Source organism: Tamandua tetradactyla, chromosome X, assembly GCF_023851605.1.
Source record: "Tamandua tetradactyla isolate mTamTet1 chromosome X, mTamTet1.pri, whole genome shotgun sequence".
In the NCBI taxonomy this organism is placed as follows: domain Eukaryota; kingdom Metazoa; phylum Chordata; class Mammalia; order Pilosa; family Myrmecophagidae; genus Tamandua; species Tamandua tetradactyla.
In genome coordinates this window covers 141,377,026-141,404,138 of record NC_135353.1, presented here as the reverse complement: position 1 = coordinate 141,404,138, position 27,113 = coordinate 141,377,026, and the positions used below count along the sequence as shown (strand labels likewise).

The window sequence follows — 27,113 nt, the reverse complement described above, 5'->3', positions numbered from 1 at the left end:
AATGGTGCTGCAATAATGGAATACTCACCTGGAAAAATAACGAAATGTGACCCCACCATCTAGCATAAAAAAAAAAAATTCTGAAAAAAATATGTTTTTGTGGTTCATTAAGTTTTGAAAATTTAGAGAGGTGGGAAAACCTCCAAAAGGGAAATAAACACAGTATACAAATTTTTTCAAAGTAAACTTTATCACAGACCCTTTAAAAATAAGTTAAGTGAGGATGGGCAACGGTGGCTCAGTGGCAGAGTTCTTGCCTGTCATGCCTGAGACCCGGGTTCGATTCCCTGAGCCTGCCCATGCTCCCCCCCACCCGAATAATAAGTGAATATTATGGGGAACTGTTACTTCATGTAATACATCTAGAAAATAATGTTATGGCTAGTTATAATAATGATAATAATGAAGATAATAAAATAGTCTCCAATAAATACGTATTTTCAGGAAATTGTTATTTTTCAAATTAGATAAATGATGAAACAAAATTGTGGGGGGATTTATAATACTGTATGGAAATATCAGGGTATTGTAGAAGCTGTAGATTAATTTTGGGTTGGTAGAGGGCTAACTATCATTGTGGAAAAAGCAAATCTGAGTTCAAGTCCTAGTTTCAGTAAAAAAAAAAAAAAATGCTTCTAAAAGGAAATCCATGAAATGTATTAGGATGTGAACAATGGAAACCATTTTGATTTTACTATAGAAGACCTTGTAAGTAGACATCAGCAGGTTCATTAAGAAACATCAACAATTCAAGTCAATCCCAGGTTATTTAACAAAATTCCTCACATTTTATCCTTTACTATGAAACAAAATGGAATGAAAAAGTTGATGGTAATCTGAAGTTCTATTTAAATACAGCTCTTTCTGTCTCTTTTCTTAAAGTTTTATTGAGTTATAACTTACCCACTATGAAATTTCAGCTGTTTTAAGTGTACAAATCAATGAATTTAAGCAAGTTTACAGAGTTGTGCAACTGTCACCACAATCTAAATAGAGGGCATTTCTATCACCCTCAAAAGACGCCTCATGTCTATATAGTGAGTGCAGTCACTCTCTCTATTCCCAGCCCCAGACTCAACCAACCACAAATATTAAATACTTTCTTAACCACAAATATTTGACATATCTACCTCATTAGGTTTTGGTAATGATCAAATAAAATAATGAGCATGCTTTGAAGATATGAGCTATTCACATGGAATAGTCCTTGAAAAGTGTGTGGTACATGAGAAGCTGGACAATTTATTTCCATCCCTTTTCATAAGGAAGAGTCCACTGAGTACTACTTAAAATATTTTGGAGGCCTTGTGAAGTTCCTAATTTTAGCAATGCCATGACACACTATGACAAGGGGTTATTATGACATGGTGGTTTTCCATCCAAAGAAAGGTTCTTGATGATGATGGTAAACTTGGTTGGTCAATATTCTTCACCTGTCATCTTTCTCCTCTATTATTCTATGAGCTGCAAGATGCCATTTGGGGCTTGTCTTCTTTCTTTCTTCTCCTCCCTCTCTCCCTCCTTTCTTTTTCTTTCTTTCTTTTTACAATATCTAGTACAATATTTGGCACATATTTAGTTACTAAATCTTTGTAGAACTTAATGAAGTAACCAGATATTTGCCAGTTAGGTGGCAAGCATTGTTTTGTACTCTGGGAAGCCTTGCTATCTCACAGCTAGCCTTTGGTGATTAGGCATGGGGGTGGATAGGGGCCTCAAAAGTGTATACTGATAAATTTCCAGAACATTTCACGGTATCTGCTTTCAATGACTTAGCAAACTAAAATAGCTTTTGAATGACCACCCCAGCTAGCCCTGCCCTGGGTGTAGCCACAACTAGCAAGGTGTGCACCTCCATAAGGTTTGGGTGATAAGAGACCCCCTAGCCTCTCCAAAAGGCACCTGCAGCTGCTTCTCCTAACAGCCCCTTTGGCCCTTTCATGTTGCATCATTTACCAGTAAGGTCTGAATCTCCATAAAGCTTGGATGATAAGAAGCTGCTCTCAGCTTCTCCAAATGGCCCTTGCCATTTCAGCTTTTTGTACAGTATAATGTGAAACTGCCGGTCCCCCAATATCCTTGGGAAAGTCCCACCATCCCCTCTGGATCACAATAAAGGCAAGAGGCTGGTATCCACAGGTGCTCTTACTCTCCCCTCCTACCATGGACCCCCACAGGAGCCCCAGACCTTTCCGCCACCTCATTTCCCCCTCTTCCCCCTCCAGGCCCTTTGATCTAACAAAATTGACCTTTCATACCTCATCCGCTGGCTAGCTATCTGAGTTTGTGCCTCGATATTCAAAGAAACTCCACAAAGCATCCAAAACACAAGTGTTATTGAGCTGTTTCTTTGTCAGATGTCCTGTGAGGACATGATACATGCAGTTTTTCCAAGTACAGTAAACGATGTTTGACATGTTTCTCATCTTTTTTCTTCTGCAATTCTTGCTTTTAAATACTTCCCACACCATTAAACATGCCAAAATGACAATCTTATTCATCCTAAAATATGACGTAATCAGCTCTATATAGTGACATCTAGAGGTAGCATTTCAATGTTGGAGCAGATTTAAAATTAACTGCACTGATTTATTTGAACACCATAATTACATGGAATCGTGAATAGGGTGTGAGATCTCGTTGGTTCGTTCAGGTTAGTATGATGCCCCAATACTACCCAGAGTAATCTGGGCAGAGAGCAAAAAAAAATATTTACAAAATCCCCTTGGGGGACTGGGGAGAAAGGAGGAAATAGTCAACTTTCCCATTTGGAGAATTCCTGATATCTGACAAGCAGTAGGGACAACCAAATCAATAAGCCAAGCCCTTGATCTTGGGGTTCACCCTGATGAAGCTTATTTTTGCAAAGGATAAATTAAGCCTACTTAAAATTAGGCCTAAGAGTCACCCCCAGAGAACCTCTTTTGTTGCTCAGATGTGGTCTCTCTCTTTCTAAGCCAACACGGCAAGTGCACTCACTGCCCTCCCACTCCATGGAGGGCATGACTCTCAGGGGTATAAATCTCCCTGGTAACATGGGACAGTAATCCTGGGATGAGATCGGACCCAGCATCCAGGGATTGAGAAAACTTTCTTGACCAAAAGGGGGAAGAAAGAAATGAGAAAAAATAAAGTGTCAGTGGCTGTGAGATTTCAAACAGAGTTGAGAGGTTCTCCTGGAGGCTATTCTTATGCATTATATAGATACCCCCTTTTCAGTTTGTGGTGTATTGGAGTAGCTAGAGGGAAGTACCTGAAATTGTAGAGCTGTGTCCCAGTAGCCTTGTTTCTTGAAGGTGATTGCATAATGATATAGCTTTTACAACGTGACTGTGTGATTGGGAAAACCTTGTATCTAATGCTCCTTTTATCCAGGGTATGGAGAGGTGAGTAATAAAGAAAATAAGGATAAAAATAAATAAATAATAGGGGGAGATAAGGGGTAAAAACTGGGTAGATTGAAATACTGTGGGTCAATGAGAGGGAGGGATAAGGGGTATGGGATGTACGAGCTCTTTTTCTTTTTGCTTCTTTCTCTGGAGTGATGCTTATACTCTAAAAATGATCATGGCGAGGAATACACAACTTTGCGATGATACTGTGAGCCACTGATTATATAACATGGTTGGACTGTACATGTGTGGATATTTCTCAATAAAAATGTTTTTCAGAAAATCAACAGCACTGGATTAACCAACACATCTACTTTGCAAAGTAATAGAACAAAAAGTATTTCTGCTACGGCTGTATTGGGTTTAACATTGTAACTCATATCTCCGGATTGTTTCTCATTTTCTCTTTCTGTTGTTAAATTATTTCATTACCTCATAAATGCTGAACAGGATTTCCCCACATGGGTTTATACTGTCTGACTCTTAAATCAATGAAATAGCTGTAATGTTCGACTGTTCTGAGTCGTTTGACAATCAAATGTGCCTATTTACAATATAAAAATCTTTTTTATCTCCTAATGAAATCATAAGCTTAATCTGATAGAACCAAAATCGTATTTAGGTTTTGGTTTTATTAAGCCATAGATTTTTTTTTTTTGTATGCTATATAGCGGGGTCACATTTCATTATTTTTCCATGTGAGTGTCCCGTTATTGCAACATCATTTGTTGAATTTTTTTGTTGGTTGGTTTGTTTGTGTTGCTTGTTTGTTTGTTTTTTGGGAAGTGCTTGGACTGGGAATCAAACCTGAGTCTCCTGCATAGCACGTGAGAATTCTACCACTAAACTACCCTTGCATCCCCAAGCCATAGATTTTGATAGTTCACAATGCTTACATTTACACACGGCCAAATATATTCAAGTGAAATATATTAAAGAAAAAAAACAATCATGAATGCTTTTGATGTGCAGTTAATGCATTCATCTTAAATGTAGAACCTTCTTTAGTAAACATAAGATCCTGCTTGTCTATTTACTGATGCTAAATTTTAGCTGTATTGCTGAGCCAGAGGAAAAGAGAGGTAAGGAAGAAATGTGATTTGCAGAAAACCTTGGAACACCCAAAAGCCTCAGCTTGATGACTGAAACAGGAACACTTTTCTAATGCGTATTACGAAGTTCTCTCCTACGATGATAATTTCTTTGCTTCCTAAATTGCTTTATTTTCTTTCCTCTGTTCATGCTTATGAATTCACCATGTGGGACACAAACTTACAAAAGACAGAATGAAGCAAAAACAAACAACAGTAAAAACACCGGAATAGTTCAGATACTGCAATGAATACTAGGCAACTTCACTGCTTCTTGTGGTTATCTATGTGACAGGACCATGCCAGGCTCTATATAACGTGCATCGCTGGCAAATGATGACATGAAGCATTCCAACAGGTGCCCATATTAGAGATTCAAAATACAAAATTACTAGAAAAGGAAAAAAAGCATGGGTTGAAACATCCCTTTATCTTAAAAAAGATTCATAGGCATTTAAATGTGATTTTTATGTGTTATTTAAACATAGTTATCACTTGCTCCTAAAAGGATTTAGAGGCACATCCAAGCTAACTGGCACACGAACATATGCAGAATTTGAAAATCAGAAAACAAAGCTGATTCCTGCCTCAAACATCCATAGGAGGATGGTATTTGTCTAAATTAATTAGTTAGTACAGTCTTTCAGCTGTTTGTTACTGCCACCCAGCTCTCTATAAAAGGAAGGGGGCAATCAAAATAGGAGAGAAAGCACCAGAAGTCTGATTTCTACCCTAACTACCTCCCACCGAAATTCTGACAGAGGTGAGAATTTTTTATGAGATTGGTGAGAAGTGCGATATCCAATACAAACAAACAAAAATACTGGAGCAATTCCTCCAACACCAATAATTAAATATCCACAGTAGTTCTCAAACCTTGGCTGCATATTAGAATAACTGGGGGAACTTCCAAAAATTTTGATGTCTGAGTTCATTCTAGAGACTGACGTAATTGGTCTGGGCTGCAGCATGTGCAGGACTATTGCGACAAGATCTTAAGTGCTTACTGTTTTTTTGTCTATATGTTATATTTCATAATAAAAATAATTTTTGAACTCAAAGTGGATCAAACAGCTAAATATAAGAACTAACACAATAAAGCTTCTAGAAGAAAATGTAGGGAAACATCTTCAAGACCTAGTAATAGGAGGTAGCTTCCTAAAGTTTACACCCAAAGCATAAGCAACAAAAGGAAAAAATAGATAAATGGGAACTCCTCAAAATTAAATGCTTCTGCTCTTTAAGAGACTTTGTTAAAAAGAAGAAGAGGCAGCCAACTCAATTGGAGAAAATAATTGGAAATCACATGTCAGACAAAGGTTCGATTTCCTGTATATACAAAGAAATCATACAAATCAACAACAAAAGATCAAACAATCCAATTACAAAATGGGCTAAAGATCTGAATAGGCATTTTTCAGGAGAGGAAACACAGATAGCTCAAAAGCACATGAGCAGATGTTCATTTTCATTTGCTATAAGGGAAATGCAAATGAGATACCACCTCACACCTATAAGAATGGCTGCTATTAAACAGAGAGGAAACTATAAACGTTGGTGAGGATGTGGAGAAATTGGGACACTTATGCACTACTGGTGGGAATGTATAATGTGCAGCCACTGTGGAAGACTGTTTGGCGGTTCCATAGGAAACTAAATATTGAGTTGCCCTATGACCCACCAATAGCACTACTTGGTATATACTCAGAAGAGCTGGAAGCAATGACACAAACAGACATTTGCACACTGATGTTCACAGCAGCTTTATTCACAATCACCAAAAGATGGAAACAAACCAAATGCTCATCAACAGATGAGTGGAGCAACAAAACATGGTATATACATATGATGGAATATTATGCAGCAGTAAGACAAAATGACTTCCTAAAGCACATGACAAGATGGATGAGCCTTGAGGACATCAAGCTGAGCAAAATTAGCCAGACACAAAAGGACAGATACTGTATGATTCTACTTTTATGACCAGCATAAAGGTATAATCAGAGACTTACAATCTCTGAATTATACAAGGGAATACAAGGGACTTAGAGATACATAGAAGTTAGAGATGGGTGAACCATTAGCTAATGAGGTTGAACTCCAATGTAAGGGAATAGATTGGAGCAAAGGTGATTCTCTAGTGGATCTAGAAGTAATATTACCATATTGAAGATGAACAAGATTGAAAGGGGTTGTATAGACCTACGTGTTCTACTCACTCACAGTAGAAATATGAATGAGTTCTTGTAAGAATTACTCCAAAGATAAGATTCTTGTATAAAGAGTGTTTAAGTCCAGGGTACAGGGGAAAACTCCTATTGCATGCTATGAGCTATGTTCAAAAGGAAACCATCAGCACTGCCACAGCAACAGCAGAGGTAAATAATGGGGTGAAGGACAAGAGTTAAGAAGAGGTTTAAATTTCCTAATTGGTGAGGGTGTGTTTATTGGTTTTCTTTCTCTTGGGAACAATGAAATTATCTAAAATTGACAATGTTGATGGACTGTGGACTTTGGGACCTCTACATGATGCCCGATGAATGCAGGTGGCTGAAGGATGCACTGACGGAGAAGTAGATTGGTGAATGATGGTGTATACTTATGAATGAAGGTTGTGCTGCAACAGAAAGGAACAATGTTATGAAGCATGCGACAATGTGAATGAACATGTGGGACATCTGGTGAGACAAAAAGCCAGAAACAAAAAAAAAGAATGGTATGGTCACCTTTAGAAAATGCCTATAAGAAAACAGGGACCTAGATTGTAAGCTTTTAGAGCAGACACATTAAGTCCAGAGTGGTGATTATTATTTCTGAATTCTGAGAGGCTTTTTTATATATATAATCTGATATTTAGAGATAAGAACAAAGCTGAACAGGTTGGAGTTAAAGTAATTCAGAGCATAGGGGTAAGGAAGACAGTGTCTATATTTTAGAACCACACATACTCTTTGAGACCAATGGAAGAAAGGTTTATTTGATCTGGAACTGAGATTTTCTGTAGTGCATAATCTAATTCAATCAATCTGCATAGCTAATTTGAACAATTGAAACACAGGGAACACAGAACAAGAAAGAGGTCCCTTAATCCTGTATAGATTATTGTAATGCTTGGAAACATCCTAGAGTATATTAATCAGATAATCAAAAAGTATTGGCAAAGTCCCCTGAGCAGGGGAGAAAGTCTATGGAACTATTAAACCTTACCATCAGGGAATCCCCTGATACTGTGTCAAATTTTAGGGACACACAAATCAATAGGCCATGCCCTCGATCACAAGGCTTACTCTCGTGAAGCTTATGTAGGTAGCACAGAAGCCTAGACTACCTATAGGCATGCCTTAGAGTTACCTCTGGAGGACGTCTGGTGTTGCTCAGATGTGGCCTCAGTCTCTCTAAGCCCAACTCTGCAAGTGAAATCATTGCCCTTCCCCCTAATTGGGACATGACATCTAGGGGTGAAAGTCTCCCTGGTGATGTGGGAGAGGACTCCCAGGGATGAATCCACACCTGGCACTGTATGATCAACAATTCTATCCTGACCAAAAGGGGGAAAAGAAGTGTAACTAATAAAGAAAGTATCAGTGGCAGAGAGAGTTCAAATAGAGTCGAGAGGCTACTCTGGGGGTTGCTCTTATGCAAGCTTCAGGCAGACCTTGCTACCTATCATAACCTGCCAACCCTCAACCAGGACCATTCCAGCCAATCCTAAAGAACACCGAAGGCAATTGATAAGATTCCACAAGGGTTCCAGGCACTAGAATAACTTGCCAGAAACCTACAACCTCCAAATGGGTACCTGGTCTAGATAAGTCCTGACACCCAGCCCAGCCTCTCCAGAACATCAGATAGTTCCATCTCCCTACCTCATATCAGTGACAGACCCTTCCAATATCAAACATTTAGAATTGCCATAGGCCAAACAACCCCAATGAGAGGTATGGAAAGAGCAAAGGTGATGGTGGAATTATACATAGAAGATAGGACTTAACAAATGAATATGAATGCTGAATCATTAAACTGATATCTCTATTAGTCTCCACTATTTTAGAGCAGCTAGAAGTAAAAACCTAAAATTGTGGAATTGTAACCCATGTCAAAGTCTGAAATATGTTCTGCAACTAACTGTCGTGCTCTATTCTGTTTAAAGCAATAATTTGCCACTGTCCTAATTTTGTACTTTAATATAAAACCCTCTGGATTTGTAAATGGATTGTCATTAGGCAGTTGATGATACAGTAATGTGAGTCAAGATTTTGGGTTGGTTAAGTGCTATTTTTCAAAATAAAACCCTCATAGATCAACGTACGCTGAGAAATCCTCGTAGGATATAGTTTCACCGACTAAAAGGAAAAGCTTTATTCCTGTAAGCTCATGTCACTAAATTAAAAAATAAAACTATTATTTTGATCCATCCAACTCCGAATCGGAAGGCCCAAGTCCACCACTTCTGACAGCTGATCAATTAACATGATAAGACAGGGAGAAACTCCTTTATGCTCTCAAGTCTCCAGTGCAAACACAAACATGAGGAAGTATCTTGATCTACATCTACTTTTCTCTATAAGATTATTCCTGACAGAAGGTTATGCAAATTACATTTCCTTAATACTGAAGGTTATTTTAAACCTGAGGATCTCAAACAACCATAAAAGGCAGAAAATGAAAGCTCTGTTAAGTTTAAATTTTGTAGCAAAACCATCAGTGTACCACATGGTGGAAGCAGATATCTACAAATCGATGTGACCAGTATTTGACAGAGAATCTGAGCAAATACTTTGAAAATCACCAATAATTTTCTCCAATTCTATAGGCTGTCATTTCAGTTTCTTGACTAGTCCTTTGGAGTGCAAAAGCTTTTTGTTTTTGTTTTTCAACATTGATGAAGTCCGTTATATATATATATATATATATATATATTTCTTTTGTTGCTCATGATTATGGGTAACGGATGTTGGTGATATTAGCACATTATTAAGAATGCAGCTTTTTTTGGTATGCTGTATGGCGGGATCACATTTCATTATTTTTCCATGTGAGTGTCCCATTATTGCAGCACCATTTGTTGCATTTTTGTTTGTTTGTTTTGCTTGTTTGTTTGTTTTTAGGAAAGTGCATGGACTGGGAATCAAACCCGGGTCTCTGGCATGGCAGGTGAAAATTCTACCAATTGAACTACACTTGCACCCCCCGGAATGCAATTCTAACCACTTGAAAGTGGTTACAATGGGAACATTATAGTTGTATAAGTGTTATTACAAAAAAAAAATGTTTTTTTTAAAGAGCACCAAATATGGTAATGCCATTCCTTCTGATCTACTTCCCTTTGATTGAATCAGAACAAATGCAAAAAATTGCCAAAAAGGGAACGCAACACCCACTTGGTCTCTTAATTAGCAATGAACTTCTGCCCAAGTTTAAAGATATGTATTTTTCATCAATTTCGAGCATTAAAATTAGCCCCACATTTATAGGCTTTGAAAAATGTCATGTTGGTATTCTTTGCCGGTCCATTTTTTGTCATACTATGCTTAAGTTATTTCACAGGCAACCTTTATACTTCAATTGTTTCTTTCAACAGAGTTTCAAATTGAGCTTTGGGAAATGCAGTGATCAAAGTAAATCTGAGTACTGGATAATTCTGTTCCAGGAAACAACTCACTGCTGTCATCCTAAAATAAACCCTGGAGATGAAGAACATTTTGAGAACTTTTGGGTGGCTTACATTTTCCAATATTATATGTTACCATTGGGGACAGTCGAGGTCAAGAATTAGCTTTAAAATGCAGGTGCAATGATACCTGCATAGGATATGGATTTGAGCCAGAAAGGAGTTTCCCAAGACAAGAACAAGACTGGGATCCATGTAAGTGGCACTGGCCATCCCCAGTTTGGGAGGGGCCCAGGAAGGAACCTATTCCCGAGCTCCCCAGAGCTCAGCTTTCTTTCTTTCTCATTTTTTTTTTTGTATGCTATATGCCCAGGGTCACATTTAATTCTTTTTCCATGTGAGCATCCCATTATTGCCACACCATGGTTGAATTTTTGTTTGTTTGTTTCTTTCTTTCTTTGCTCGTTTCTTTGGGAAGTGCACGGGCTGGGAGCTGAGCCCAGGTCTCCCGCACGGCAGGCAAAAATTCTCCCACTGAACTACCCTTATACCCCCTAGCTCAGTTTTCTTGACCTTCCCAGCAAATGCAGCCCTTCAACTGTCCTTTGCAGCTGTGAGAAAGCAGACCCTCTTTAGCTCTCCTCCACTGTGGTTGGTTGGAACAACGGCCACCCTCAGAGCAGGGCTCCCAGGGATGTAAAGTAGCAAATCAAAAGTTGTGAGCGGTGATTGGCCATTTGCCCCTCCCTCCACCCCCGGATCTTGCGGAAATGAATTTTTACGCCTTTCTCTGACACCAGCAAGCTGCCACAAGAGTGGGGGAATCGGTGCCGCTAACTGCCCATGGTAGAGAGAACAATTTATTGGTATGTACCGTAATTTACCAGCTACTTCCTCCTTGGATGCTGTACAGGGTTCTACGGGACAGTGGAGTTTTGAAATAATTGATTCAGATGGTTCTTAGTGTTTAATTGTTGTTCTGGTGGAGGGAGCGATTCCTGGAGCTTCCTACCTTGCCATCTTTCCATAGTCCCCTGCTCTGGACTTTCTACACCTATGAAAATTACCTGCATCCTGCCTTATAATCGCAGACACTTTCTTGGTCAAAATTAGACATAGGTAAACTAACCTATGGCATTATGGATATAATGCTCTGGGTGTCCAGATGCTCAGCCACCAATTGAGATTCATTGCTCTGTAACTGTACTGTAACCATGATCGATAGTGCCAATGTTTTACCCAAAAGGGACGATGAAGTGAAAATGGTCAGGTATCTCCACCACTCAGTGGGGAGAGGGCGGAGGGGGGAGGGTAGATAACGCCAGTTACAACACAGCGTATGGTTCTCCTTGGTTCTGGGTTAATGATCTACACATAAGACTTGAAAAGTAGTCACATTACCTCATTACTACCAAACTTTAAAGATGTTTAAATAAATAATGCCTATGATACTTTATACACATTCAAATGTTATTTAACAACAGCAAGACTGCATTAAAAAAATTACTTCCCAAAGTAAAATAATAGCATACATGTAATCGCTATAAAGTCAACTTGATGCTTATTACTATTTTTACTCTCACTCTTGAAACACTTAAATACATTTGATACTTTGAATTGAACAAGGAGTTGAATGAAAGTGTGAGGGTGCATGCTTATCTAATTCATCATCATTAGTAATAAAATGCAAATGTAGATCTCTAATTTCTTATGACACTAGCTACTTGCAACACATTAAATGTAGAAAGAAAATATAGAGAGCTCATGACTTGTGAACGCTTGATTACAAAGATGACTTGATAGTAAGTGTTTACGGCTGAATTTATAACAGTAGTTTCAGAATATTCTCTGTACCACTTACATTCCCATGGTTTCCCTCTAGCTTTAGTGCAATTGAAAACACTGACAAGCACCGGACCTCAGTGCAATAGTGCTGCTGTCCTTTAAGTTTTTATATTTAAAATTTCTCCCTTACATACATTCAAAAATCAATTTTCAAGCGCTAAAGAAGAACAAAAAAAATCAATCTAAACAACTCACCACATAGCTAAAGGAATAACTAAATTAAAAACTCAGCAGTGCCTTGTTTAGGAATTCAAAACAAAGGACCAGAAGCTCATTCCCAGTTGAACTTGCCTGGGCTTGCTGAGGCATTTGAGCTGCGTCCACCTTGTCGGCAATATAAGCTTCCAACTGCTTGTCGATAAATGTGAGGGACTCCTGAATTGAGTGTAAGGATTTTTCCATCTCCTGGGCAGACTGGATGCTCTGTTCAAGCAACTTTTGCCTCCTCATGGCCTAAAAGAAGGAAGAAATAGGGTGATTCAGTTAAACATAGTCTCCTCATGACTGTTTTCCTGCAATCCTGCTTCAAAGCAAATGAAGATTCTAAAGGCTTCCACAATCACCTTTCTGTATGATAGATTTCGCAGCTTCCTACCACTCATTCAGCTCTGTTTATAAAAACTGACAGTGATGAGAGACAAAAAAGTAGTACACAGATCTTCAAGAATCCGGAATCGGGAACCCACGGGACCAAACTACAGTATTGTGCACAAGGCGAGAGGCCGGGAAAAACATTAGAGGAGTCATCTCAGCCGTTGCAATCTGTCATTCTCAGGCTGAATGTTCCTCTTGATCTCATTATATAGTTCAAGAGATTTGGTGTACTTAGAATAGGGCCATCGTCACGGCAATCCAATTCAAGGAAGATAATCCACTTCTACCAGTGAGACACGTATACAATCTGTTCAGAATCAGCTTCTTATCAAAAGGAGAATTTTAGATAACTGTCAGGTTGAGGATTTATTTTTCCTTGTGCAATTTGGATTATGGAAATTGTTTGTACAATTGCATTTCTGTTACTGCCAAAGCAGAACAAAGAAGAAGTAATCTTAATATAGCTGCAATTAATCTTGATTGCTATTATAACTATGATTAGGATAATTTTACACTTTTCAAGTATAAATAGCATGCTGAACAGATTGCAAAGTCTCCCTTCAAGGATCAGTTCACCTTTAGAAGTGTAGTCATAAAAGTAACATTTGGGACACAGGACTTTTCGAGAACGTATTGTCACACGCCACGTCGAATATTTTCCCATCACACAGATTGTAGTAGGCATAATCCGCTGGTACAATAAAACTATTCTTCCCCCAAAAAACAATTGGGGTTTAAAAAATGATCCTGGTTTTTATATTTGAGTATCAATGTTGGCTCGTAAGCTTAAAAGATATTGGAGATGTAGTTGTTATTTAATGAACTCAAGTGAGAAAAAAAGCTAAAGGCCTCTAGACCAAGGGAAAAGAAGCTGGAAGAGTAATGACACTAGAGGAGAAGGACTCTCCCAGTGCTGCTACCTGTGCCATAAACCTTCACATTTTCCAGTTTCTTTGTCCTAGACCTTCCTTTCCTCTCATTCTACCAATACCCTTAGCTTCAATTTTATCTCATATGCTGATAACTCTCAACTCTAAAGTCTCCAGTCTCGATTCCTTCATGATCTCCACTTGTGCTTATGTATTGCCCTGCAGGACATTTTCACTTCAGTGACCCTAAACCACCACAGTGTCACAACATGACCCACTACGTGCCATTGTGTGTCCCTTCTCAACTCCTCTTTCCTTCGCAAAATTGCTTTGATTCTTCTCTGGTTCCTTTTTTCCCTATTTTGATGAAATGCAATTAATCACTGCCTTTATTAGACTTCATTCTGGATGTTTGCTCATCATCTATCATGACCTTCCCTACTTTACATCTAATCAAGCAATCATCGAGCTTTTCTTCTGCCTTCTGAATATTTCTACCATCCTTTTCTCCCTCTTCCCCTCTGCCTCTGCTGTAGTTTATTTCATTAAATACCTTCTGTCTCAATCATGTTACTAGCCTCTAGGCTGGTATCCAACCCCACCCTAACCCACCTGCAAAGCAAATACAGAGTGTTCTTTTTGAAAATGAAATCATCGTGCTTCATTGATTCTTTATTTTCCTTAGGCTAAAAGCCATATTCCTTTATATGGCTTAGAACTTCTTTATGCTACAGGCCCTCCCAATGTCTTCTACTCCTTGATCCAGCTATAAATTTCTTATTCCATTTTCCAGCATGCGCCAACACATACCAGATAACAGAACAGGATAGAAGATTATTCAGGGCAACCTTTAATCTATTTCTATTAAAATACTCTATTCAAGATCAGTGACCAAAATTTTGCCTTGTACTCTAATTGAACCATATTTCCCTTTTGTCAGGTAAGACTTCACCTAGAAGTTATATCACCCAATAATTCAGATAACTGTACCCAGCTATAATGAGAGCCCTCTGAATTGCAGAAAAGCCTACTCTGAGCTCCTCCAGAGAAATGGATCGCTAATGATAAAATTTCAGCATCGTGACAAGTGGCTAAGGAAACTTTCCAATCATAACATGCAGTAATTGCCTACTCAGCCATTGTTGAAAATTTGGCCCTTTCTCTGGCTAAAGGCAAATGCAGCATATCCATTAGTGTATATCTGTTAGAATTGTAAAACAACTGAATAGGATGTAATACAGCATAACTTTAAGCCACACATCTGGCCTCAAACGTTATTTTTAGAAATTTAACTTTTTTCTTCTATTCGTGAGATTCTATGAGCTGAAAGAAATGAGGTGGCCTTTGAAATAATCACAGAGTTGACCTCAGGTGGGTTGTTCTTTTTGCCCTCTGGCCTGGCAGTCAATAAGGGAGACCGAGTTACACTGATTCTTCAATTATTTCAGGCAGCGAAAACACTTGATGTCAGTCCAAACTCGCAGAATTCTTTGAACTAGTTATGGTACATAAACTGCCTCGTATTTCTAAACATCTTATTAGGCAGACCCTGATTGTTGTCTCATTTAATGGAGTTGGTAGGAAGTTCTGAACCATAATTGGATTTTTTTTTTCCTGCTGTTCCAGAATACCGCTCAAATGTCATTTTTTAAAATGCTATTTCATGTCTTTTGCTAATCTGCTTGGCAATAAGTGGACCTATATGGCTAGAATGAAACAGCAGAAATGAGAAGAGTGAGAAAGATATTAAAACACTGGCATTCAACAATGAAAATATAAAAGCAAAAAATTGAATCCTGGTAATAGTTACCAAGAAATAACCTAATGAAGAAGATTTTAATCCACTTTTCTAAGAAAACTCAAAGAAATCTAAGTTAAAAAAAAGTAACATCCATGAAAACACATTTGTATTATCTCCTCAAAATACTCGGCATTATAAATTAAAATTTTCATTGATTTTGGTTGGCAGTGGAAAGTGTTCACAGTGAATTGATTGCTCCACACATTCCTATTTTTTAAATCAAGTATTAACTTTTGTGCCACAATATAATAAACACTTAAATCAAAGCGCAGCATGCCTAAGAAACCCTGGGAGAATTAATTCTTCTAGCGAAATAAAAACTGACAATTCAAACCAAAATAAATGTATTTAAAATGCCAATGAATTCTTAAAGATAGAGAAAAAATTATCCCAAATTTTACAAAACTATGACAGCAACCATAACTTTCATTAAAGGGACTGTAATTCCTGAAATGCACTGACTGAATAGGCCATATAACAATTCTGATTCCAATTAAAAGTGGTGGGAAAGCTCATGGTTGCAAATAAATTGGGAATGTGAATGTTTCCCCCACTAAATTAGGATCTGCTGAGAAAATTTGTATACAAATATATTTCCCTTGCACTTATGCTTTCTAGCCAGTAGTGCATACTTTCAGAAGGAAGCTTGCAACCATACAGAGAAAGATCACATAGAATGCAATAACAAAGTGCAACAAAATAGAGGAGAAAGAAATATATACTGGTTGGAATAAAGAATGTCCCCAAAGTGCTTTTGTCCAAAATTCCCTCTCCTACACTGCCTGCAATTCTCCTCTTGGGCACATAGCCCACAAATAAAAAATACAGTCATTACAAAGCAATTTGTTAAAATTAAAAAAAAAATTCTCCTGAGAAAGTTAACTCAAAATATAGCAATATCTATGAGATCCAGGAGTGAGATTGGGAGAAAATGTGCTGTTATTTTGTTTCTTCTTTTATGAATGCTATTTCTTCTTTTATAAATGTGTTATTGTGTAATTGTATTTTTTTTTCATTTTTAGTGGAAAGATAGAGAAAGAATAATTAATTTTAATGGCTAAGAAATTATTGGGGAGGACCAATTGAGTGGAGGGTCTGAAAGGAAGTTTTCATGTAGAGGAAGGGATTCAAGAGTGATAGGGACCTATAAAATGGGAATTTGGAATGTACCAAAGATACACTGCTTTCTTAGGATCTTTCACAAACTTTTGTTTTTTTGCATGGGCAGGCACCAGGAATCAAACCTGGTTCTCCAGCATGGGAGCTGAGAATTCTACCTGCTGAGCCACCGTGGTCCACCTAACAAACTTTTTTTAAAATCTAGTTATTAGTTGGTGTGGTGGTGGCTCAGTGGCAGAATTCTTACCTGCTATGCCGGAGACCCGGGTTTGATTCCTGGAGCCCACCTATGCAAAAAAAAAAAAAAAAAAAAAAAGACCCACAAACAAACCAAAAAAACCCCAGTTATCTAATAAATATCCCTTCATTGCTCATTATGTACCAGGTATTGGGGGGGGGGGGTCTGTGTTATTTATAGTTTTCTTTCTTAATTGATCAATGCACTCAGGCTTAACATTACAAAAGTTATCCCTTCATTGGTTTTAAGTCAAGAAAGGGATTCTCTACTAGGCTGGGAGTTTAAGAGACATCTGACTTCTCAGAATTCTGGGGTGTGGATATTCTCTAGAACTAAAGATTCTCACATGCTGAGCTTCAATCATGAAGAAAAATTTTGGTTCTTTGTGCAGACAGATTACTCTGGAGTTATTTCCGTTCTGTTTATTAGTATCTTTCTCTAGGAAATAAGGAAAGTACTGGTGTCAGATGGTTGATTAAAAAAAAACAGAATACTATTCATCATCTTGTAGTAAAATACACACCTATTTTATCTTTTAATTTTTTGTTTATAGGTACTCATCAGTGAGATCTGGACATGTAAATGCTTTGATTTCTAGCATCATCTTATTTTCTCTCCCTTAAACAATGAAGCATTTTAACTGATGTTAATGTTAAGCCTCATTTCTTTGAATGATTTTAGCAGTAGATGAACTAAAAGAAATGAAGTCCCAACTTCAGATCAAATAAAGGTAATGAACTGAAAATTCTAGAAGCTTCTGCATTGAGGAGAATTAATTAATTGCCCTTACTTTGAATGCTCCTACTTCGCAGAAAGTAGGCCAATAAGGAATGAGTTTTATTTTCATATACAGTAGCTGACAATGGGAGTCCTGAAACCAATTACCACTCCAGCTCTTTAGAAACTCAAGTGGTGACTAATGAGAGGCCACTAATCTTCATTATTTGACAGCCACACCTTCCTGCATAGGGCATCCTGGTCAAATTATTTTTTTCCTGGAGTTTCAAGATCTAGGTGCTTGGCAGTTGACGGAACTACTTCCTTTTAGCTTTTCTTTGTCATGTACCAGGAGGTTGTAATTTGTTGAAGTGCCAGGTAATAAGGAATACTCAATTTGATTGAATCATGGTGGTTGGTTTGAAAACATAATTTTAAGATCTTTAAGGGGGCATGCCATGGAAATGCCAAGAATTATTTATGGACTGCTCAAAATGTTGTATTTGTCTCAGAAACAGATTCTCCCAAGCTCCAGTTGGTTAGAACTGACAGGAGGATATTCTCAAGGAAGCTGAAATTTGAGGAACACCTTGGGCTTCTATATAAACTTACCTCTTGGAGGCTGATTAGACATAGCATTTCATCTGCCTTGATTTTGTACAGTGCTAAGAAAGCAATAGATCACCACAAAATTGCATACATAATTTCTAGTGGTTTAGGTGTGCTTAAAGCAGACTGAAGATATGATGTTTTGCTTAAGAGGAATGAAGCGAGGATATTGAGAGGGGAATTTGATGGATAAACAGAGAGAAGAAGATAATTTATCATTTATATCAGGGAGAACTAACTAAATATTACTGCTCACAGTCTCAGCATTCATAAAAAAGATTCACTTTGTTGCTTTTTTTGTTTTCAAATTAATCTGTCCTACATTTCCCTAAAGAAAAGGGGCCCCATACTGTGTTCTTGGACAAGAAAGACCAGATAAACAAAAACTGTTGCTGCTTTAAGCTACTTCATATATAACTCTTGTGAGGGTCTCTTCCATGATTTTGCTTTGGTAGTAATTTGTTAGTATAATTTATAGGGAAGTAGGCTGTAAATAATCACACAGATGTGCACATGCATATATATATATCCTTTAAATATGAAACAAATACTGTTAAATATTATTCACAGAGGCCTTCGGGATTTATTTTTGTTATTGTCATTTGGTTTCAATGAACTGGGGGAAAAAATCCCGCAAACCATGTCGGAGCTTTCTCTAATTTCATTTACATAATAAGAACGTAAAAACCATTGGTGCCATGGTAAATTGAAACTTCATCTGTTTTACAACTTTGCAGGTCACTGAAGTTCCTCTGTGACTCTGAAGGAGTATACTTGAAAGTAATGTTTGAGAATTATTTTACCAATGGGATTTGACATCAGGTAGCCATCACTGTCAAGTAAATTATTGATAGAATGGTCAGTGAGCTGTAGAGTAATATATATAAGACATTTTTGGATTTTCGCCCCAACTATTTGTCTTTATAGAAAGACAGATGAAATTGGTCTCTGTACAACAGGAGTAAACTGATACCTTATTTCAGCTTCAAAAAGAAAGTGATAGAAGTATAATACAGTAAACCTAGAAGAAATCTACAAAGTTCATCTCATCAAACCTTTTCAAGGTAACTGTACACATCCCTGTAATCAGTTAAAGTTCTCTGGTCCATTGGCAAAATGACCTCTGACTGCACATGTGCTCATAATATGAAAGTCTAAACTGTAGACAATTAGTAATTTAACAATAAGGAAGTCAGAGTCTAGGCATAAGTTGGTTTATGATCATGAGCACATGTTCAAGCAAGGAACAGAGTCCATACATGACTCAAACATCTAAATCTGAGGTTTCTGGGGTTGAATTATGTCCTCCCCAAAAGACATGTTGAAGTCCTAATGCCCAGAACCTCCAAATGTGACTTTACTTGGAAATAGGGTCATTACAGATGCAATTAAGCAAGCTAAAACAAGGTCTCACTGGAGTAGGGTGGGCCCTTAATGCAATATGACTGGTGTCATTATTAAGAAGGAAAGAAGAGACGCAGGCAGAGAAAGAGAGATAAAAAGGCTATGTAATGATGGAGGCAGAGATTATAACTCATAGACAACTGAGGATTGCCGGCTTCAAGCAGAAGCCAGAATAAAAGTAAGGGAAGACTTTCCCCTACATACTTCAGAGGATTTGTGACTGTTTTGATACCTTGGTTTTAGACTTCTAGGATCCAGAACAGCGAGACCATAAATTTCAGTTATTTTAAGACATCTAGTTTATGATAGTTTGTTACAGCAGCCCTAAGAAACTAAGCCGGGGGTAAAGTCAAGTTGTAACAAGAAGCAAAGAATAGCAGCCAGGAATAAAAGTAGCCACTGAGCAGAGTAACTGATTTCTGGCAGTTGCTTCTGTGGTTGTCCCAGGAAGCCACAAATGCAGTGACTGGCCCCTAATGCAAATATAGGTAGAGGAAAAGCAAGGTGTCATACTTGGAAAAACTAGCTGGTGTATGGGTAATTACCTAAATGGAGAAGGCCTCTAGTGAGGAAGCATCTAGGAAGGTCTATATCAGATAGGTTGGTGGTTGTGAGTTAACTAGTCATTGTTATGTAAATGAGGTAGACCTTTGATGACCCCCAGATAAGGCAAGGGCATCCATCAAGCACAGTAGTGTTAACAGATGCTTCAGAGTGGAATAACCCTTTGCTACCAGACAATCTCTTTACTCAGAAATCCAGACTCTCCTGGCAAGGATTAGCCACAATGGTTCTGGCCTCATGGACTTTGCACAATGTGTGGGAAGGCTATTAGTCACTGTCCCTTTCACAGAGCAGCAAAGGGAGGCCTCCCTTGTTGCTATGAATAAAACAATTTTGAGGCTTCAGCTAGGGAGTCACAGATGTAGCCTCCACAACCAGAAATTGTACCTTTTGGATATACACTGGAGCTCTCCCCTGGGTTCCGTTTTCTGTAAGATAGGCCCATAATAGTCTGAGGCCCATGTTCAGGTTCTGCAGAGATAAAATGTTCTGGATTCTATAGAGCAGCTAGAAGTAAAACCCTAAAATTGTGGAATTATGACCCATACCAAGCTCTGAAATCTGTCCTACAACTAATTGTGATGCTGCGCTTTGAAATTTATTGCTTTTGTTTATATATATTATTTTTCACAAAAAAGAAAACATCGACTGTGATGATAATAAAAATATATTTATTCCTTCTAGCTGCCTATATTCTGGAGCAGCTACAAGGAAAAATCTGAGATGATGGGATGGTAGCCCATGACAAATTGGGATCGGTCCTGTAACTACTTGTTGAAGAGTGCTGTGAAAATTATTGCTTTCTTCTTTCTTTGCTTTATACATATGTTATATTGTACAAGAAAAGTTTTTTTTTAAAAAAAGAATATCTGAGGACAAAGCTGATCTGCTGTTAATGGCAGAAAAGAAAGATGGAAAGAACCTGAGACCTTGATGAGGTCACTGAGCTGCCGATGCAATCTACTCTGGAAATATCCAGCTGTCTGGATTTTTCATGTGAGATGACAATAGTGTTCTTACAGAATAAACCATTTTGAGTTAAAAAAATATTTTGAGAAAGACAAGTATGATGCTCAAATAAAAAAAAGCTCTGCTTCTATCAGCCTTTATGGTTAATGGTTGGTGGGGTCAAGTATATTTTGGTGCCATCCTGAAGTGACACCCTGGTGCCAAGTTGAAGTGGTGTCTGAAACACTGGAAAATCCCCCCCACTCTGCTGAGATATCTGGGATGAATTATTCTTTTTCAGAAACTGCATGAAGATTACCAATATTCATTTTTTTTTTAATAAACCAGGTAATCACCATTGTGCTGGAGAAGTTGAAGGAGAAATAACTTCAATGTCATTTATGGCTTCCTGTCACCTTATTTATCCATACTGCACATGGCTATCCACCCTCCTTATAACACTCTCAAGAATCCCTCAGTAAATAATTGACACTATTTTGGCCTGAAGTTATTATAAAGCTTTAAAGCATTTTGTTCACCAAGTATATAAAATAGAAAAGGCTGCAGATTTGTAGCAAGGAACCCGTACACTTTGGTTGAGATGTGCATCTTGACAGTAGGAGGAAGATATCGGGAAGAATGGCTTTTCCCTCCACTTGCCAAACATGCTGTACAATGCTTGACCAGCAGGCTGGCAGTGCAAAAAGGAACACTCATGTGTGTTGATGTCAGCAGGGGAACAGGTAACAGGTAAACACTGGTAAAGTGGTGCATTACACCCGATTCCTTATTAGAGACCAAGATCGTATGACAATGAATCCTCCTGTGAAACATTAAGCTGACTGAAATAGACAAACTGGCTTCCAATCTCTTCTCTCTTCCAGCGGCAACTTCTCATTATCTGTAGATTGAACCCATTGTGCTATAGTTGTTTGGAGTGGAGGAGGAGAGATCAGGCCTCAGGTGGTGGGTCCCCCACTTGTAGGATCCTTGCACTCATCCTAATTAAATATAACTGAAGATTTAATTGTGGATACTGTCTATCCCATCCTTGCAAGACTACTAGCATCTACCAAACTGGCCCCACAGGGAAAATTTGTTCCATCTAGAATCACAGACCGGGAAGAAGTGAGAGGTAGAACACTGGGGAATATTCTGATGCCATGGAAATGACAGATATTGTGGTTAGTGGTGTTCCATTTTTCTGTGCTATCAGCAATTTGCTGTGGTTTCCTAGAAAGTGATCATTCTACTCCAGCAGGGAATTGTGGCTTTGAAGGACAATCATTTTTGCCCCCACTTGGCTGAATTGTTCAGGAACTAGAAATGAGCTTCATCTCTGCAATACAGGGACTGCTCAACTCTAATGAATAGTAAATGAACATGGAAAAGGTAATGGTCCACAAAGGGAATGTATCTGAGACATAGGACAAAATGGGCTGCCTTAAGCAACTCATTCTCAACTGAAGGCCTAGAACAGGGCTCTTAAACCTGAATAATCATCAGAATCACCAGAAGATCATTGCAAGAATATAGTTTCCATCTCAATTCAAACCCACTAATTAGAACACAGAGGAAGTTGGAATATAATATGTATGAACTATAAACTCTCTATACCCTCCTACCTGTGTGATTGTGATAATTATGCAGGTTTGAGAAGACTTACTGAGTGAAGTTTGCAGAAGCATATGCCTTAAATAAAAAATAAATAATAAACAATGGATATGGACACATAATTAATTAGTCTTGGAACAAAAAAAAAGTGGAGAGCAGAATGCTATTAAATTGGCCATTTCCTAGTGTAGATCAGAAAATGAGTACGAAATTTCAAAGGCAGAAGCAGTAAAGCAATTCTCCAATTTTACTAACTATTTTTGAAGGAAACTTACTGCTGAATGTGTGCATTCTATGACTTAAAAACAGCTTGATGATCTCGAAATGTATTTCTATTTCTCATTCCATATATGGATTACTCTGAAACACTAGAGTATATTATTAAGAAATGTTGAACATTCCTTCTCTCATTTCTTTCTTTCAAAAAAATTGGGCAAGGTTTAAATTTTTCTATTGTGCAAAATAACATATACACAAAAAAGCAATAAATTTCAAAGCATACTAAAACAATTAGTTGTAGAACAGATCTCAGAATTGTGGCATGAGTTACAATTCCACAATTTTAGAGTTTTACTTCTAATTGCTCCAAGACGCTGGAAACTTAAAGAAATATCTGTATAATGATTCAGCAATCATACTCATTTCTTATGAGTATAACTCCACCATCAGCATTGCTTTTTCTCCCCAATCTTTAGGGGTATTTGGGCTATGGACATTCTAACTTTTACATGTTGGAAGGCACTATCAATAATACAGGATGGGGGTGGGCCACGGTGGCTCAGCAGGCGAGAATGCTTGCCTGCCATGCCAGAGGACCCGGGTTCGATTTCTGGTGCCTGCCCACGTAAAAAAATAATAATAATACAGGATAGGGGGATGGAACTAGTTGATGTTCTAGAGAGACTGGCCTCTCTAGGCTTCAGGACTTATTGGGAAAGTATTTCTAGGGCAGTTTTGCCTGAATGTTAAAGAACGGATTTCATCATTCAACACTACATATCTATGGAATAGCCTGAGAAAAACATGATTTAAAAAGGGCCTAGAATAGGAAAGTAAGATGGATGAGACAGATGGGCATTTGCTCTGAGAGTATTATTTTGTATTATAGGAATTAAATATTAATTCTAAATTATCAAGTATTGTGAATAAAAGTTACAGACCAGTTTTATTAAAAGAAAGAGAAAAACTAAGACTTTCTTTGACAAATATCTAGATAATAAAATTAAAAGAATCACATCTATCTAAATCATCGGTTTCTGTATCTCTAAAGTAGAGGATGAACTCAAAATACAAGATACATGTTAAAATATTTTTAAACTCAAGAATCAAGGCAATTCACACACTGATGGAGGGGCAAGAAAGAAGCCTTTCTCAGCTAATAGAAGATACAGCAAAAGTAGAAGGATAAAACTTCTTTCTGATTTAAAAAGTAAATAGAATATACTGCCATGTCTATTTTTTACACTAAGAGGGCAGTTCTATAGAGTTTATTACCTGTGTATAAATATTATACAGATGAGGTTTTCTGCTCAGTGAAATCACTCTTGCCCAATTATTCAGTTAAAATTATTATGAGAGCAAGTTGCATAGTCGATTACTCAGCTCAAAAATGGAGTCGCCTTGCACATAGATATTTGGTATAAGAGTCTGCTTTGCAGTGCAACATTTTATAGAAAGATAATAGTTTTATCACAGAGCGTTGAACATAAGAATGTCCAGATTTGAGATATCCAATATCCTTTCTTCCACTGTAAGGAAAGAAAGTCTCAAAATAAAAACACTGAAAAATGTGATCCTAGAAACCATATCCATTATTAACACACAAGGAATAAGATGAAGATGCTACCTTTAACACGGTAAAGTATTTGTCCTTGTTAGAATAGCCCAAGTGAAACCATTTTAAAAAATGAATAAATAGTAAGGTAATCAATGGAAATGAATCTAAAGTTCTGTAACCCCTGAAAACTTTCAAAAGCAATTCAGGTTTAAAATTAACCAAATATAAAAATAACCCATGTGTGGGTATGTGACCTGTGAAATCATACAGTACCCAGCGCTTAGTTTGGTGCCCACACTTGGTTTAGTGCTCTGCTGACCTTGTCTTGAAATTCCTACTTGTTGAACAAGGGTTCCTGCATTTTGTTTCTTCACTGACCCTGGAAATTATGGAGCTGGCACTGATTACAATAATTTTGGGGAAAACAGCCAATAGCTAAAACGCTGCACTAAGAATCCAAACTAATTTGGATAAGTAAGAGAAATTAAAAAAAATACATATATATATGAAATTCAAATTAGAGGTACCAGGTCACAGTGACATACTGGGAGAGGAAAAATGAGCAACAAATGAGGGACTTCCAGATATGAGCATAACGGGAAGAAAAGAATCCAAAGACCAGTCTCTTAATTCTTTTTGGATTGATTCAAATACATTATGGTGATAATAATTAAAGATAATATGAATAAAAGTTCCCTATCATGTGATTATCCCTGTGTCTGTATGGCTATTATTCTGAATATAATGATATTTTGCAAAAAGTTGTGAAAGAAAGTCACGTTACTGGGCGGTTCCGTTGCAAATCATCTTATTGGCCACGACTGAGTCCACAATATTGTTGCTGACACTTCTGCTTATTTAAAATTGATCTTCACAACAGAAGACCTCCTATTCCAAATACTCTCCACTGCCCCTTCCTACACAGCACTGGTTTTCTGTTCTCCCATTCCCCCTTCTTAGGCCACCCTTTCTCGCATAGAGATCTTCATGGGTAAATGTTCTCAACGTACTCTCTACCTCCAAATGACTTCCTCTCACTTTTTCTTCTTTCCATTAACAAAGACATCCCTTCATTTTTGCCCCTATCTCCTTTACTCTAAGACCCTGCTTTAATATACAAAAACTGTGTGTCTCTATTGGATTTCCCCTCTGATTACACACATGCTTAAAATTCCACTATCCTAAAATGTCAACAGGATATCTTCACTATTCTTATTACTCAAATTACTGACTTGCCACTCTCATTTTTGGACAACGGACATTGTCTACCCTTATATTTTCTACTCCTATATATGCCTTTATACATTCCAGTCTTCTCTGGAAGAGTTTGATGAAGGTTGGATTCATCTGTTTCTTGAAAGTGTGTTAGAATTTTAGTGTAAAACAATCTGAGTTGGGTGTATTCTCTATGGAACGGTTTTTAACCTCTGATAAAATTTCTATTTTCCTTAAGGCTTTCTATATCATTTTGCATCATCAGTTTTGTGGCTAAATTTTTTTCCTAGAAATTCATCCATTTCGTTTGTCTTCAAATTTATTTGCATAGAGTTTACAACATTTTTCCTATCACCTTCTTAAAATCTATTCTTCCTTTATCTAATATGATCACTTTCTCATCCTTAAGGTTATATTTTTGTGCCTTCTCTACTATTTTTCTTAATCCATCTCCCCAGAAATTAGTTTATTAGTGTAGTTTAAAGTATGGAAATAGGCATTTTAATGTTCTTGATTAAGTCATGTTTTCAGTTTCATTTATTTCTGCTCTTAAAATGTTCTCTTTCCCTTTACTTTCTTTGCATTTATTTTATTTTTTCCTATCTTCTTGAGATGAGTCGTGAGTTCATTAGTGTTTAGCCCTTTTTTTCTTACATTAATTAAAACCTGTGAATTATTTACTTCCGTTAACTTTTTGTTATTGATGATAACTCTTACAAACTTAAAAGTTTAATTCTATAAGAATACCAAATATCTGAAATGCATTGAAACTTCAATGTGTTTGAGAACAATGTACAATTTTAGGGTTCTGGATTTGTTATTTACATCCACAATTTACTAATTTTTGCCTGGTGTGTTGAAAGATAAGAGCATTGAAATTTCCCACTAATTGGACATAATTGCAGACTTCTCCATTTTGTTCTGTGATTTATATATTTGAAGCTATTCTCCTGGGTACATACAAGTCTACAACTGCTATATTTTGCCCTGCTTCATCCCTAACAATCTGTAGAACTTAATGTCTACTTTGCTGGGTATTAAATTAGGTACATGAGTTTTGTACTGATAACTCTTTTCTGTAATATTGGTTTCCACCCCTTTACCATCAGTGTATTCATTTCTCTATGCTTGAGGCATCTCTTAGAAACAACATATTTTGTATATTGATTTGTTTTTACTCTAGTCTGAATATCTCCACTCTTATATTCTGAGTTTGAAGAGTAAAATTTGCTAGCATTTATTATGATCCCTGATGCAGTTTTTCTATCACCTTATGTTTTATTTTATATTCATCCCACTTTTTTTGCTGTGTTTTCCTTCTTTCTCACCTTGTTATGGATTGAGTGTGAGGTTTCCTCTTTCTTACTCCATTTTTTAAATTTAACTGCCAGAAAGAGTGATAGGCTCTACTAGTAGTTATCCTTGAAATTTTAAACATGCCATTTTAAAATAACAGAGACTAAATTTAGTCAGTGTCTCTACCCTCCTTAAAAACAACACAAGGACTGGTGAATGTTCTAATTCTAATCACCTATCTCACCAAGATTATAGGGTATTTTTATCTAGTAGTTTAGATCTGACATCAATTTTAACCTTACAAATTAGACATACACTTATTCTTTTATTCAATCATTGTCTGTTTAGTTGTATTCAGGAGTTTAACAACTAATTCATCATTCCCCTACTTCATCCTGGCCTTTTTTTA

At 37.3% G+C, this 27,113-nt stretch overlaps 1 protein-coding gene across 8 annotated transcripts in view; it reads right to left on the bottom strand.

The window, feature by feature from the left end:
- DMD (dystrophin) overlaps positions 1-27,113 on the bottom strand; it is a 2,428,671-nt gene that overhangs the window by 1,282,441 nt on the left and 1,119,117 nt on the right. For all 8 annotated transcript variants that reach the window (XM_077145121.1, XM_077145123.1, XM_077145120.1 and 5 more), the window contains one exon: positions 12,231-12,392. In XM_077145121.1, coding sequence (XP_077001236.1) covers positions 12,231-12,392 — 162 coding nt within the window. The remainder of the gene's footprint in view (positions 1-12,230; positions 12,393-27,113) is intronic.